This window comes from Solanum tuberosum, unplaced genomic scaffold, assembly GCF_000226075.1.
Source record: "Solanum tuberosum cultivar DM 1-3 516 R44 unplaced genomic scaffold, SolTub_3.0 scf00419, whole genome shotgun sequence".
NCBI classification, from domain to species: Eukaryota; Viridiplantae; Streptophyta; class Magnoliopsida; order Solanales; family Solanaceae; genus Solanum; species Solanum tuberosum.
The window spans coordinates 335,247-351,127 of NW_006239338.1; the positions used below are offsets into that span (position 1 = coordinate 335,247).

General features: G+C 31.1%; 1 protein-coding gene across 1 annotated transcript; it reads left to right on the plus strand.

Annotated features, from left to right (window-relative positions):
• The first annotated feature begins 12,687 nt into the window (after positions 1-12,687).
• On the plus strand, positions 12,688-14,743 carry LOC102599995 (cytochrome P450 78A7-like). The gene is made up of 2 exons (XM_006362743.2): positions 12,688-13,723; positions 13,882-14,743. Exons 1-2 carry the CDS (start codon positions 12,710-12,712, stop codon positions 14,497-14,499), a joined length of 1,632 nt encoding a protein of 543 aa, XP_006362805.1. The 5' UTR covers positions 12,688-12,709; the 3' UTR covers positions 14,500-14,743.
• The last annotated feature ends 1,138 nt before the right edge of the window (positions 14,744-15,881 follow it).

Genomic DNA, 15,881 nt, shown 5'->3' on the forward strand with positions numbered 1-15,881 from the left:
TGTCTTAAAGATAACATTAAACAGCCCAGTTAACCACTCTATGCCTGCCTTGTCCATGTTCTTCCAAAATTCTACCGGAATCTCATCGGGTCCGGTCGCTCTTCCCCTGCTCATCCTACTAATAGCCCGTATAACCTCCTCGGACCTAACGCACCTACAGTATCCAAAATCCCGAAGTCTTTCAGAGTGTGCCAAATCACCCAACACAATGTCCGCTTCCCCTTTTTCATTTAAAAGTTTGTGAAAGTAGCTTCGCCATCTTTGCTTGATAGAGGTCTCTTCCACCAGTATTTTGCCTTCCTCATCTTTGATACACTTCACTTGGTCCAAGTCGCGCGCCTTCCTCTCTCTTGCTTTTGCGAGCCTATACAACTTCTTATCCCCACCTTTGTCCCCCAACTCGACATACAAGCGTTCGAAAGCTGCCGTCTTCGCCTTCGAAACAGCTAACTTAGCTTCTGTCTTTGTCGTCTTATAGGCTTTCTTAAGCGTCCGCTTCTCTTCCTCGTCTACGCACTCCGCCAATTTTGTGTATGCAGCCTTCTTCGCTTCCACTTTACCTTGGACTTCCCCATTCCACCACCAATCTCCTTTATGGCCTCCAAATTTACCCCTTGCCACCCCTAACACCTTAGAAGCAACTTCCCTAATGCAACTAGCTGCTTTATTCCACATGTTGTCCGCATCCCCGCTACCACTCCATGCCCCCATCCCCATCAGCTCCTCACCCATCTCCCGAGAAAGGGCAGGGGTCAACCCACCCCATTTAATCCTCGGTCGATCAGGTATCGTCTTCCTCCTCCTATCCCTCTTAATCTCCAGGTCCATCACCAAAAGCTTGTATTGGGTAGTGAGGTTTTCACTTGGGATAACCTTGCAGTCCTTAAATAGACCTCTATCACCCCTCCTAAGGAGAAAGTAATCTATCTGGGTCTTAGCTACTGGGCTACGAAAGGTAACCAAGTGGTTCTCCTTCTTCGGAAAGCATGAGTTAGCAATCACCAACTCAAAAGCCTTAGCAAAGTCTAGAAGCGAAGTTCCACCTCCATTTCTCTCCCCAAAACCAAAGCCTCCATGAACATCATCAAATCCACTAGAAGTTGCCCCGATGTGGCCATTAAAATCACCACCAATGACAATCTTCTCGGTATTCGGTATACCTCTAACTACCTCATCCAAATCCTCATAAAAGCGCTTTTTGGCCTCCTCGTCCAAGCCCACTTGAGGGGCATAAGCACTAATAACACTCAAAGTACTTCCTCCAATGACTAGCTTAATCGTCATCAGCCTATCATTGATCCTCCTAACCTCCACCACTTGCTCCCTCAAATCCCCGTCTACTAAAATACCCACTCCATTTCTATCCCTTGACCCTCCTGAGTACCACAACTTATACCCATCAACATCCCGAGCCTTGGCGCCTACCCACCTAGTCTCTTGGACACAAGCTATATTTATCTTTCTCCTCTTGAGAATTTTCACTAGCTCTATGGACTTCCCCGTCAACGAACCTATGTTCCAAGATCCTACCCTCACGTTAAGAGAACCCCTAACCCCCTTACCTCTCTTATCCCTCGACCTCGGCCTCAACCGAGGACATGACTCACTACCACCATCAGAAACCAAATCCACTAGAACTAGACAGCAAACACAGTAAGATCTACACAGAAAAACACTAAAGACTGCAGCAGCAGTACACAGTAAGGGCAATATAACAGCAGCTACACTAAATGGTCCAGTCCAGTGTATATTCTAAAGGACACGATAACACCCACTATATTATATACTGCAGCTCAGGTCAGAACTATAATAGACACTGAAATACTGTTCCGGGATAAAGGATCTGCAAGAAAGGTCCCAGCAGCGACTAGTTTCAGAGCAAAAAGGGAGATAAAAAGGATAGATAGAACCTGGTCGGTGAAGATGGAGGGTTTCGGTGATCTATGGGTCCTTTTCCGGCCCGATCTGGTTGATCTCCGGCGACACACAGTAGCACTGCCGTCTCCCTTCTGGACTGGTCGTCGGGGAAGATAGATGAGTTCACCGGAGAAACTGAAGAATGTTCTTACCTTCGCCGGGGTTTTGCTGTTCGCCGCTCGCTGGTCTGAGCAGCTGGAGCTGCTGCTCGTTGTTATCGTCCTCACTGGAGCTTAGGAGGAGAGAGAGAGAAAGAGGCTCGCCGGTCGGAGCTGGTCCTCGCGTTGCTTCTGGCCGGCGCAGCCTTCGATTTCGGCCGGAAAATACCAGAGAGAGAGAGAGAGAGAAGGAAGGAAGGGAAAATATTTTATTTTAAAAAAAATTACATGTATTAACTTAGCTTAAATATAAGATAAAGAAAATAAGAAGGTTTTTTAAAAAAAAGTTAAAAATAAAAAACTACACACATGGCGGTGCATGTTATACACGCAGTCAACCTTACCTAGTTGAAGGTGTCACATCAGCATTAAACATGTACGAAAATACAGAAAAATTGAGTTTGAAGAGGAGGAGAGATAATAGGAATCGAATTAAGTTAAGGTGTGTCATTGTGATTTCTATTATAGTTTAGGGGGATCTTATGTCTTATCCAAAATATATATCTAACTCCCTATATATTATCCATGTCTCTTTAGGATAGATTCAAATTCAATTCATCTCATTAATTAAATTAAGCATAAAAATCAATTTCTTACCATTTTTATATGTTAATCTATCAAATTCATTATTTTCCTATTTAGATGCTTCAAATATTATATTTGGTGAAAAAATTATAAAAACATCTATTTAAAAAAGGTTTTACCTCTTATAAGAAGCAAGTGATACGGAAAATTAAAATAAATAAAGTTTCTTTCTTAATAATTTGCTCTAAAAATATTTATAAATGGCTTCTCTAAAGTTCTTGTTGATGTCCTTTTTACATTTTTTCTTTTTTCTTTTTATTTGTTTTATCGTCTTCATGAACGTTCATATGGTGTTTTCAATCCTTAGTGAGATGAAGAAAGGAAACAATGCAACTAACTTCGAAAAGAAAAGGTTCTCCTTTGAATACAAATCAGTAAATGAGTGGAGCGATAAACCAACTTATTCTTCATGTATTGAAGAATTAAAAGAACATCTTGAAGAGTTGCATAAAGAGTTTGACCAGTTAAAAACAGAGGTTAATTTTCTTTTCATCAAATATTCATTCATAAAATGTTCTAGTAAATTAATTGATTATTAACTTTACTTGGTCTTTTCGTTTGCAGTATGAAAAGTTGGCAAGTTTTGCCAATTATGTGAAGACAATACCTGATGAAAATTAGAGTTTGAACCAAAAATTTCTAGTGAAAAAGGTTGGGTATTATTAAAATAAAGTAATTGTAGTTTTCTCTTTGAAAATTCTAGCTAGTTGTATAGCAAAGTTTTTTCCTTAGATTTAATTGTTTATCATTTTTTTTGTACCTTAACTTTGTTGAAATGTATTATAATTTTTCTCATGATTTTTGTTTAGTCTTTTTTTTTTTAATGTATGAATAAGAAGTCAAATAAACCAAAAGAAATATATTTTTAAAATTAATGACAGACCTTTAAAAGTTAAAATCAATGGAGATAAATATTTTCTAATTATTAATTTTACTACTAAATTAAATGAATTGCGAATGAAAAATTAGTCAATTATCACATTTAATGATACAAGTTTCTCCATACTTGGTTCTCACTTCTCATGCAACTTGAAAAATCAGGTAAAATAATACTCCCTCCGTTTCAAAAGAATGACCTAGATTGACTTGAAACGGAGTTTAAGAAAAGAAAGAAGATTTTTTAATCTTGTGGTTCTAAGTTAAAGTTATGTCAAATATACCAAAATGTCCTTTAATCTTGTGGCCTTAATTATGTCACGTGGAAAGTTGAAGTTAAAGTGTTGCCAAAAAGTAAAGGGGTCATTCTTTTTTAAACAGACTAAAAAGGAAATTAGGTCATTCTGAGCAACTTTCACATATAGCAAACACAAAAATCATATTTGTATGCTATAGCTATAGTTTGCATAATTGCGCTCCATAGCAAACATAAATATGTATATTTCTCTATACATATACAAAAGAAAGCTATGGCTATTTAGCTATACATATATACAAAAGAAGCAATTGTATAATCTGTTTCGGTATACATATACAAAAGAATCAATTGTATAATTTATTTTGTATAAAGCGAGAAAGAGAGAAAGAAAAAAAAAACTGGGCAAAGGAAGATCGTATTTGTATAATCACAAGTGTATAGGACGAAAAATATATGCATTTGTATTTGTACATACAATTTTCTCTCGCTTTATACAAATACAAACGCAATGTATACATTTGTGTTTGTATAAAGTGAGAGAGGCGAGTGAGATCTGGGAGAGTGGTGAGAGAGATCTGGGAGATGGGAGAGAGGGGAACGAAAATATATGTATATATACAATTTTCTCTCGCTTTATACAAACACAAACACATTTTATACATTTGTGTTTGTATAAAAGCAAGAGAGGCAAGCGAGACTGCCAGCGAGAACGAGAGTGGCGAGCGAGATTCCACCAGGAAGAGAGGCGAAATAGTAACAGTTTGTTATAGGGTACAATTAACTCAAACTATGTTTATAACATTTAATTTGAATTAATAATTTGCTATTATATACAATTTTCCTTTTCTTTTTTAAACTAAGGGAGTAGTATAAGTACAAAATGGGCATAGTTAAAGAATTTCCTTTTTAGGCAAATACTAAGAGTACGTGCCAAATTCGACATTTCTAACACATGATATTAGAAAAAATGCAACTAAAGAGCATCATTTAGATAGGGACTCATTAAGTTATTTTGTTGTAGACTTATTCAAATCCAATATTTTTTATGCGAATAATTGAATTTTATGTAAAACTTGATAAAAAAGAATTAAAACTATTATTTTTGAACTTATAATTTGACATATTGAATTCAGTCATAAGAAGCTTAAAGATTTAACTCATCGAGTAAAATTTTTGAACCCACCCTAATTATCGATACAACATACTAAACAAAAGAAAATCACAAAACAATTATTGAAACGAAAGTAATTAACGAATTCGATAATATTTCCTCCAATTAAATACAATAAATTCATAGTCTCCCTTCTTATTATAGGATTTTTTTTTTATGTTCTAAGAAAAATATAGTTGAAAATTATCCATGGAGATTTCTATCTTGGGTAAATTAATAATGGACCCTTAAATATATTAATGAGTAATTTTCATCCTTTAATTTTGATGAAACACTTTCCATTTTCATCGACAAGAAATAATAAATTGTTAGACAAAAAGAATTGCCTATATGCCTTACTTTCAATAATTTTCTCTCTCTCGACTCTTTCTTTTTTTCCTTTTTGGGTTAGTAATTATTAATGTGTAGTTATTGATGTGCTAAATATTCCTTAGATTGGATAAATCTTAGTTTATTTAAATCCAAAAATATGATGATTTTCTTTAGATTTTTCCATTGAAGATTGACTTTAATTTGTTCATCACTCGTTTCTTTTTTCTCTTATTTTTTTTTTCGAGTCATGAATTCTCATAATGATGGAAGTTGGTAGCTATTGATCTAATTGGTCAAGAGATAAAAGAAGACTTCATTTCTTGACATTCTACTATACAAGTTTAAAAAAAACTAAGAGTATGCATTTATTGAATAAAGAACTTATGACTCTCTTTTTTATCATAAAAATTATTTTTTTATCATTTTCTAACATATGCTAATCCATCAAAATTTATTATCTTCCTATTAGAATACTTCAAATATTATATTAGGTAAAAAAAAAATCTATTTAAACCGGGTTTCCCTTTTATAAGAAGCAAGATTGATATAGAAGATTAAAATAAATAAAGCTTCTTTCTTATTAATTTGCTCTAAAAAAAAATTACCAATGGCTTCTCCAAAATTCTTGTCGATGTCCTTTTTGTATTTTCTCTTTTTTACTTGTTATTTGTTTTACCATCTTCATCATGAATGTTCTTATGGTGTTTTCAATCCTTAGCGAGTCAAGAAAGGAAACAATGCAACTAACTTCAAAAAGAAAAGGCTCTTCCTAAAATACGAATAGATAAATGAATGGAGCGAGAAATCAAATTGTTCTACGTGTATCAAAGAATTAAAGGAACATCTTGAAAAGTTGCGTAAAGAGTTTGATTAAACTTTTTTTTTCTTTTACGAACTTCTTATATTTCCATTTTTATTTGTTTTTAAAAATTACGCATATTTTATATAAATAATAATAATGATAATAATAATATTTTTAAAAAAGTGTCCTTTAATTTTAATGTTTTAATTTTTTTATGTTTTATTTGATTTTATTCACTTGTTTCGATATACTTCTGAAAATTAACTTAAATGCAAGACATTTGGAATTAAATTTGAAATCAAATCAAATGAAAGACAAAGAAAATAAAAGGAATAAATAAAATCAATAGCAAAAAATGAGTGAAAAAACAATGAATGAAGTTTAAAATTTGAAAGAAAAAAAGGTTTAAATATAAGGTTTTCTAATTTTATTTTTTTAAATTACATGTATTAACTTAGTTTAAATACAAGATAAAGAAATTAAGAAGATTGTGTTAAAAAGAATTAAAAATATATTTTTTTTAAAAGTTAAAATAAAAAATTGCACACGTGACGACGCATGTTATACACGCAGTCAACTTTACCTAGTTGAAGGTGCCACATCAGCATAAAACGTGTAAGAAAATACAAAACAAAATTGAGTTCGAAGGGGAGGAGAGGGTAATATATAGGACATGTATTAAGTTAAGGTGTGTCGCTGTGATTTCTATATTATAGTTTAGGAGATCTTATGTCTTATCCAAAATATATAACTACCTATATATTATTCAAATCTCTATAAGATATATATTCAAACTCAATTCATCTCATTAATTAAATTAAGCATAAAAATCAATTGCTTACCATTTTCTAACATATGCTAATCTATCAAATTCATTATTTTCCTATAGATGCTTTAAATATTATATTTGGTAAAAAAATTATAATAACATTTATTTAAAAAGTTTTTCCCTCTTATAAGAGGCAAGTGATATAGAAAATTAAAATAAATAAAGTTTCTTTCTTATTAATTTTCTCTAAAAATATTTTTCAATCAATGGCTTCTCTAAAGTTCTTATTGATGTCCTTTTTACAATTTCTCTTTTTTCTTTTTATTTGTTTTATCGTCTTCATGAACGTCCATATGATGTTTTCAATCTTTAGCGAGATGAAGAAAGGAAACAGTGCAATATCTAACTTCAAAAAGAAAAGGTTCTCCCTAGAATACGAATTGGTAAATGAGTGGAGCGAGAAACCAACTTGTTCTACATGTATCGAAGAATTAAAGGAACATCTTAAAAATCTGCATAAGGAGTTTGACCAATTGAAAACAAAGGTTAATTTTCTTTTCATCAAATATTCATTCATAAAAATGATCTAGTAAATTGATTATTAACTTTACTTGGTCTTTTCGTTTGCAGTATGAAAAGTTAGCAAGTTTTGCCAATTATGTGAAGACAATACATAATGAAAATTAGAGTTTAAACACAAAAATTTCTAGTGAAAAAGGTTGGGTATTATTAAAATAAAGTAATTGTAGTTTTCTCTTTGAAAATTCTAGCTAGTTGTATAGCAAAGTTTTTCCCTTTGATTTAATTGTTATCATGTTTTTTGTACCTTAACTTTGTTGAAATGTATTATGATTTTTCTCATGATTTTTGTTTTGTCTTTTTTTTAATGTATAAGAATAAGAAGTCAAATAAACCAAAAAATATATTTTTAAATTTACTGACAGACCTTTAAAAGTTAAAATCAATGGAGACAAATATTTTCTAGTTACTAATTTTACCACTAAATCAAATGAATTAAGAATTAAAAATTAGTCAATTATCACATTTAATGGTACAAGTTTTTCCATACTTGGTTCTCATGCAACTTGCAAAATCAGGTAAAATAATAGTATAAGTGAAAATGGGCATAGTTAAAGAATTTCCTTTTTAGGCAAATACTTGATTAGAGTACAAATTCGACATTTCTAACACATGATAGTAGAAAAAATACAACTAGAGAGTGTCATATTAATAGGGACTCATCAAGTTATTTTGTTATAGATTTATTCAAATCCAATATTTTTTATGCAAATGAATGAATTTTATGTAAAACTTGATTAAAAAATTAAAAATTATTATTTGTGAACTCATAATTTGATGTAACGAATTCAATCCTAAAAATTAAGGTTAAACTCATAACTTAAAAATCTTAAAAATCTCATCTCATTAAACTAAGTATAAAAATCAATTTCTTATCATTTTCTAACATACGATAATCCATCAAAATTAATTATCTTCTTATTAAAATACTTCAAATATTATATTTGGTAAAAAAAATTATAAAAACATCTATTCAAAAAGGTTTACCCTCTTATAAGAAGAAAGTAATTTAGAAGATTAAAATAAATAAAGCTTTTTTCTTATTAATTTGCCCTAAAAATATTTACCAATGGCTTCTCCAAAGATCTTATCGATGTCTTTTTTACTTTTTCTCTTTTTTCTTGCTATTTGTTTTCCATCTTCATGAACATGCTTATGGTGCTTTCAATCCTTAGCGAGATCAAGAAAGAAAACAATGCAACTAACTTCAAAAAGAAAATGCTCTCCCTAAAATATGAATCGGTAAATGAGTGGACCGAGAAACCAACATATTCTACATGTATCAAAGAATTAAAGGAATGTCTAGAAAAGTTACATAAAAAGTTAGACCAATTAAAAAATGGAGGTTAATTTTCTTTTCATCAAATATTCATACGTGGAATGTTCTAATATATTGATTATTGACTTTACAATTCGAGCGTTTCGTTTGCAGTATTAAAAGTTTAATTACAAGTTTTGTCATATGAAGACAGTATCGGATGAAAAGTAGAGTTTGGGCCCAAAGATTTCTAATGAAAAAGGTTGGGGATTATTAAAATAAAGCAATTGTAATTTTCTTTTAGAAAATTCTAGTTGTATAGCAATATTTTTTTCTCAGATTTAATTGCTATCTTTTAGAAAGTGTCATTTAATTTTAATTTTTTAATTTTTTAAATATTTTATTTGATTTTCTTCACTTGTTTTCATATCCTTCCGAAATTAACTTAAATACAAGACATTTGGAATTAAATTTGAAATCAAAATTTTTTTAAAAAGGCAAAGAAAATAAAAGGAATAAATAAAATCAATAGAAAAACAAAAGAGTGAAAAAACAATGAATGAAGTTTAAGAATTGAAAGAAAAAAAAATTAAAATATAAGGCAAAAAAAGGTTTTTAAAAAAATTACATGTATTAACTTAGTTTAAATACAAGATAAAGAAAATAAGAAAATTTTTTCTAAAAAATTAAAAATATTTTTTTTAAAAAAAAGAGTTTAAAATAAAAATACACATGTGGTGGAGCATGTTATACACGCATCTAATTTTACCTAGTTGAAGGTGTCACATCAGCATAAAACATGTACGAAAATACAGAAAAATTGAGCTTAGAGGGGAGGAGAGGGTAATAGGACCCGAATTAAGTTAAGGTGTATCGTTATGATTTCTATCATAGTTTAGGAGATCTTATGTCTTATCCAAAATATATGGCTACCTATATATTATCCAAGTCTCTTTAAGATAGATTCAAACTCAATTCATCTCATTAATTAAATTAAGCATAAAAATTAATTTGTTACCATTTTCTAACCTATGCTTATCCATCAATTCATTATTTTCCAATTAGATGCTTCAAATATTATATTTGGTAAAAAATTTATAAAAACATTTTTTTAAAATGGTTTTCCCTCTTATAAAAAGCAAGTGATATAAAAATTTATAATAAATAAAGTTTCTTTCTTATTAATTTGCTCTAAAAATATTTATCAATGGCTTCTCCAAAGTTCTTGTCGATGTCCTTTACACATTTTCTCTTTTTTCTTGCTATTTGTTTTACCGCCTTCATGTGCGTTCTTATGGTGTTTTCAATCCTTAGCGAGATGCACAAAGGAAACAATGCAACTAACTTCAAAAAGAAAAGGCTCACCTTAGAATACGAATTGATAAATGAGTGGAGCGAGAAACCAAGTTGTTCTGCATGTATTGAAGAATTAAAGGAACATCTTGAAAAGTTGCACAAGGAATTTGATCAATTGAAATCGGAGGTTAATTTTCTTTTCATCAAATATTTATTCATGAAATGCTCTAGTAAATTGATTATTAACTTTGTGTGGTCTTTTCGTTTGCAGTATGAAAAATTGGCAAATTTTGTCAATTATGTGAAGACAGTACCCAAAGATTTCTAGTGAAATCACATATTAGAAGCTTAATGCTTCAGCTGCCATGGAAAAAAAAGGTTGGGTGTTATTAAAATAAAGTAATTGTAGTTTTCTCTTTGAAAAATCTTATTGTTATAGCAATGTTTTTTTCCTCAGATTTAATTGCTATCATGTTTTCCGTACCAGAGTTGTTCAAAGGAAAGAAATTCCGATATTTAACTTTGTTGAAATGTATTATAATTTATCTCATAATTTTGTTTTATAGTCTTTTTAATGTATATAAGAATAAGAAGTCAAATAAACCAAAAAAAAAAATTAAAATTAATGGCAGACCTTTAAAACCGAGAAATATTTTCTAATTACTACTATTAAATCAAATTAATTACAAATTAAAAATTAGTCAATTATCACATTCAACGATACAAGTTTATATATCCATTCTTGGTTCTCATGCAACTTGCAAAATGAGATAAAATAATAATGTTAAGTGCAAAATAGGCATAGTTAAAAAATTTCTTTTTTAGGCAAATACTAAGAGTGCTTGCCAATTTCACTTACAAAATTCGATAATATCTAACACATAATAGTAAAAAAAAATTGTAAATAAAAAGCACCATTGATAGGGATTGATCAAGTTATTTCGCTGTAAATTTATTCAATTCCAATTTTTTTATGCGGGTAATTGGATTTTATATAAAACTTGATAAAAAATTTAAAAACTATTATTTCTGAACTTATAATTTGATATAATGAATTCAATCCTAAAAATCTTATTATAGATACAAAACACGAAATAAAAGAAAATCATATGTCATTTGTTGAAAAGGAAGTAATTAACCAATTCAATATTTCCACTGATTGAATACAATAAATCCTTAGTGTCCGTTCCTTAGATTAGATAAATCTTAGTTTATTTAATCCAAACATGTGGTGAATTCTTTTTATTTTTTCATTGAAGATGGACTTTGTTTATCAGTTGTTATTTTAAAAGAAAATTTCGAGTCATGAATTCTCACAATGATTGAAGTCATTGATCTAATTAGTCGAGAGATAAAAAGAAAACCTCATTTTTCGACATTCTATTGTACAAGTTGAAAAACTAGAAGAATACGAATTTGTTCAAAAAAATAAGAAAGAAGTATCTAAGATACCTCTAAAATAGGTGTGAATTTATTAGTTTCATCCCCGAATTATTGACAGCCTTAAAAACACCTCTCTACTTGACTAACTGAACTTAAATACCCCACAATCTTGCATTTTATCGTGTTCCGTTATATTTTGACTAATGCAATTGATGTATATATATTTAGTGTTTTTTTAATATAATTATGGTGTTCGAACAATTTTTGACAACGAAATCCGTCATGGTTCAATTGATGGAAAAAATAGTATTTTCCTCGATTAGGTTTTGAATCTGAAATTTTACAATGCTTAACCTACTTTATTTGTCACTAGGTCATGGTTTGAGATGTTTTGTAATTCATTTTCTCATACTTATTTTTAATTATTTTTTAAAACTTATAATCCATAGTACTGTATATGTGGACAAATTAAATATATTTTATTGATATATGTGGAAAGAATAAAATTGTCCCCATACATGCTACTGAATTTCTTTCCGCGTTAAAAGTATTGACTCATGGACTAAACGTGTGTAGTTGAACAAATGGAGAGAAAATGTAATTTGGAAGAGTTAAATCCAAGAAAAACTAGTGAAAATGAGATCATATTGGACGTTTGATTATATTTTATTATGAAATTTAGAAGAAAAAAAATAGTTTTTATTTTCAAAGTAAAAAAATGATATTTGAAAGGAGTTGTGTTTAGTTCATCATTAATATAAATTACAGTTGTCTTTGACTTTTTTGAGTAATTTGGAGTGAAAATACATCTTTGTTACTTTTCGAATTCTTGAAAGACGGTTGAATTCTAAACTTCTTTGGTCAAACATGTTTTCAGATTTTTCGAAATTCATTCAACTCTAAACAACTGAAAGAATCTCATGGTCAAACGCCTAGAAGATTCACATGTGATGATAGCACTAAATAAAGCTATGGTAAGTGATGAAAGAAAATCTATATCTATTCTAGTTGTCATGATATTCTTTTTTAGAGTCAAATAATTAGAACTTTGATTAATATTTCATGAAATATTTTTTCATTATATTGATATGCAAAAATTATAATTTATAGTAATGTTCGTATAATTTTTTAATATCTAAATTTTTAATTTAAAATATCAAATTAATATAATCTAATTTAACTTTAAAAAATAGTCAAAGTAATTATTGTAAAACACAACATGATAACTATAAAGAAGCTACTTACTACTAAATGATTAAATTTTGCAGCCTATATAAAGCTAGCCATACTTTTCATTTTGAAACATCACAAATATATTCCACCACTCCTATTTTTCTTCATTTCATGGATTTAGGCATGGTCACAAAAGACTCCAATTGGTGGGTATTTACACTACCAACTTTCCTTGGTTGGAAAATTCTTCTTGATGAATATGTTATCCTTTATATTATTTTAGCTTTTATTTCAATCACTCTAATCACTTGGGCTTCTACTCCTGGTGGTGTTGCTTGGAAAAACAACACCACCAATATTAGTAGTGGTCCAGGACGAAATATTTCTGGACCACGTGGCTTTCCGATAATCGGAAGCCTTTTCACTCTTAGTCACGATGGCTTAGCTCATCGCACTTTAGCCACCGCGGCTTGGAGTCATAAAGCTAAACAGCTTATGGCTTTTAGCCTTGGTTCAACTCCTTTAGTTGTATCTTCCGATCCTCAAATAGCTAAAGAGATTCTTACATCACCTCATTTCGCTGACCGTCCGATTAAACAATCGGCTAAAAGCCTCATGTTTAGCCGAGCCATTGGGTTCGCTCCTAACGGAACTTACTGGCGTCTACTCCGTCGTATTGCTTCTTCATATCTCTTCTCTCCTAGCCGAATTGCGGCTCATGAAACGAGCCGTCAACTTGACTGTTCCGTTATGTTACGGAATATAGTTAACGATCAGATTGAAAATGGAAAGGTAGTTTTGAGGACGCATTTGCAATTTGCTGCGTTGAATAATATTATGGGTAGTGTGTTTGGAAAGCGTTATGATAATGTTGATGGTAAATTAGAGCTCGGAGAGTTGCAAGATATGGTGAAGGAAGGTTTTGAATTATTAGGCGCTTTTAATTGGTCTGATTATCTTCCCTGGTTGAGTTTGTTTTATGATCCGTCGGGCATTGTTCGACGGAGTGAAGCTCTCGTGCCACGTGTACGAAAGTTTGTTCTTGATATTATTGATGAACATAAGCGTTGTCGCACTTCTGCATCAAAAATGGTGATGACTGATAATGGTGATTTTCTTGACGTTTTATTATCTCTTGATGGAGAAGAAAAGCTAGACGAAGATGATATGGTCGCAGTTCTTTGGGTACGTAATTACTATTTTTCCTGTCTCAGATATATTTTTCTTTTTAGTTCGTCTACAAATATTTAGGTCTCACTTATTTGGCTAGAAAACCCACAAAAATGTACTTTTTTTTAAATTTTAAGAATAGTTTTGAAACATTCTAAAATCTTTCTATGCAGGAAATGATATTTAGAGGGACGGACACCACGGCACTTTTAACGGAGTGGGTGATGGCGGAACTTGTTTTGCACCCCGAAGTGCAAAACAAGTTACGACAAGAAGTTGATAATGTCACGATGGGACAAGTTGTGACTGATGTGGACGTTGTTCGGATGCCCTACTTACAAGCAGTGATAAAAGAGACACTACGAGTTCATCCACCGGGCCCACTTCTCTCGTGGGCGCGGCTTTCCACATCAGACGTTCTGCTTAGCAATGGCATGGTTGTTCCTTCCCATACAACGGCGATGGTCAACATGTGGGCTATTACTCATGACTCTGACGTGTGGGAAAATCCGCTTGAATTTAAGCCAGAGAGGTTTGTAGTGTCAGAAGGTGGTGTGAATGTGGATGTGAGGGGGGGTGACCTACGTTTGGCACCGTTTGGGGCAGGAAGGAGAGTGTGCCCCGGGAAAAATTTGGGGTTGGTTACAGTTATGTTATGGGTGGCTAAGTTGGTGCAACATTTCGAGTTTGTGGAGGATGGGGCCCATCCAGTTGACTTGGGAGAAGTTTTAAAATTGTCATGTGAAATGAAGAATCCACTCACTGTTGTGGCCATGCAGAGGAATGTTTAGTTTTAGGATTGTGTGTGTTTTTTTAATTTTTGATATTTTTCTATATTTCTCAACTCTATAGATTTGAATTTTGATTATTAAATTTGGGGCAGAGATAGGATATGGAAGATAATGTGCCTAGCATATAAATTTGGACTCCAATTTTGAACCTATGTAGAGAGTCCTGACTTTGTGCTTTCTTGTTTTGGAAAAAAACTTATATTGTTTTTTCTTGCAATTTAGTGATATATAATGATATTCATGTTCAGCGTTTGATTATAGATTTTGATTTATAAGTACGTGATCTATAATGATCATCTCATTTATTTATATTTAGCTGATGTTGTTGGGTATTAATTGCTCAAGTTCTTTTTATCATAAAATAGGTTTTCATTCTCCACATTTGGCTAATTCATTTTTTGTAGGAAAATATTTAGGACTGTATAAATAGAGACTCGTTCCTTCTAGCTTAATCAACATTCACAATGTAATCCTAGGGGCTTTGAGAGTTTTGGTTTGGGGAGGGAATTTGTGGAACACAAGTGATATGTTATCACTTGTGTGAACCTTCTTGTATTTCGAGTGAATTGGTTGAGGTTTATTCTCTCTAGTATTTTGTACTTTCATGTATATATAGTGAATTACTCATCTCATTTGTGGATGTAGGTCGGTCAATCAAACCACGTTAAATTTTTGTGTCTTTTGATATATTTCTCATTTGTCTTCTTACCGTGGTCTTTCGAAGTTTGTTTTGCTAGCTTCCGCATGACGCTTAATTATTTCGATCCTAACAGATGTTTGGTTACAGATTTTAAAATTTCATCTTTAAATATCTGTTTGATTATTAAATTTGATCAAATTTTAAAAATTTTGATCTTCAAATATTTTCAAGTTCATTAGTTTTTGGATTTTTGGGACTTCCACTCATAAAATCTTACTAAATTTTTTCTAGTATAATGTATGTCCAAACAAAACTTTAAATTTTATAAATCTCAACTTCAAAATCTATGGCTGAATTGGAGCTTAGTTCTATTGTTGAATTATAAATGTTTCTTGATAAGTTGTCTTTTGTCACTAAAACTGATATATTGTCGTGTGAAAAGACTAGTCATATTGTTCAAAAAGATCATATTCCAATTAGAGTATCTATGAACCAAAAATATGCTCATCAGAGATGTTTTAATTAAACTCTCACGTACTAAGTCAACCGAAAAATCTTGTATAAATCATTTTCTATAAGAAAGAAATGTTGATAGAATTAATTATATTTGAAAATGTCCTTAACGAGATTCAAGGGAAACAATTAGAATCACACATGAATAAAAGAAAGAAATGTTGATAGAATTATTTATGTTTGAAAATGTCCTTACGAGATTCAAGGGAAACAATTAGAATCACACATG

Bases quoted from the DNA above. Each gene is read 5' to 3' on its own strand.
- LOC102599995 (XM_006362743.2), top strand. From the start codon at position 12,710: ATGGATTTAGGCATGGTCACAAAAGACTCCAATTGGTGGGTATTTACA. The intron at 13,724-13,881 runs GTACGTAATTAC...CTTTCTATGCAG, and splicing joins ATATGGTCGCAGTTCTTTGG to GAAATGATATTTAGAGGGAC.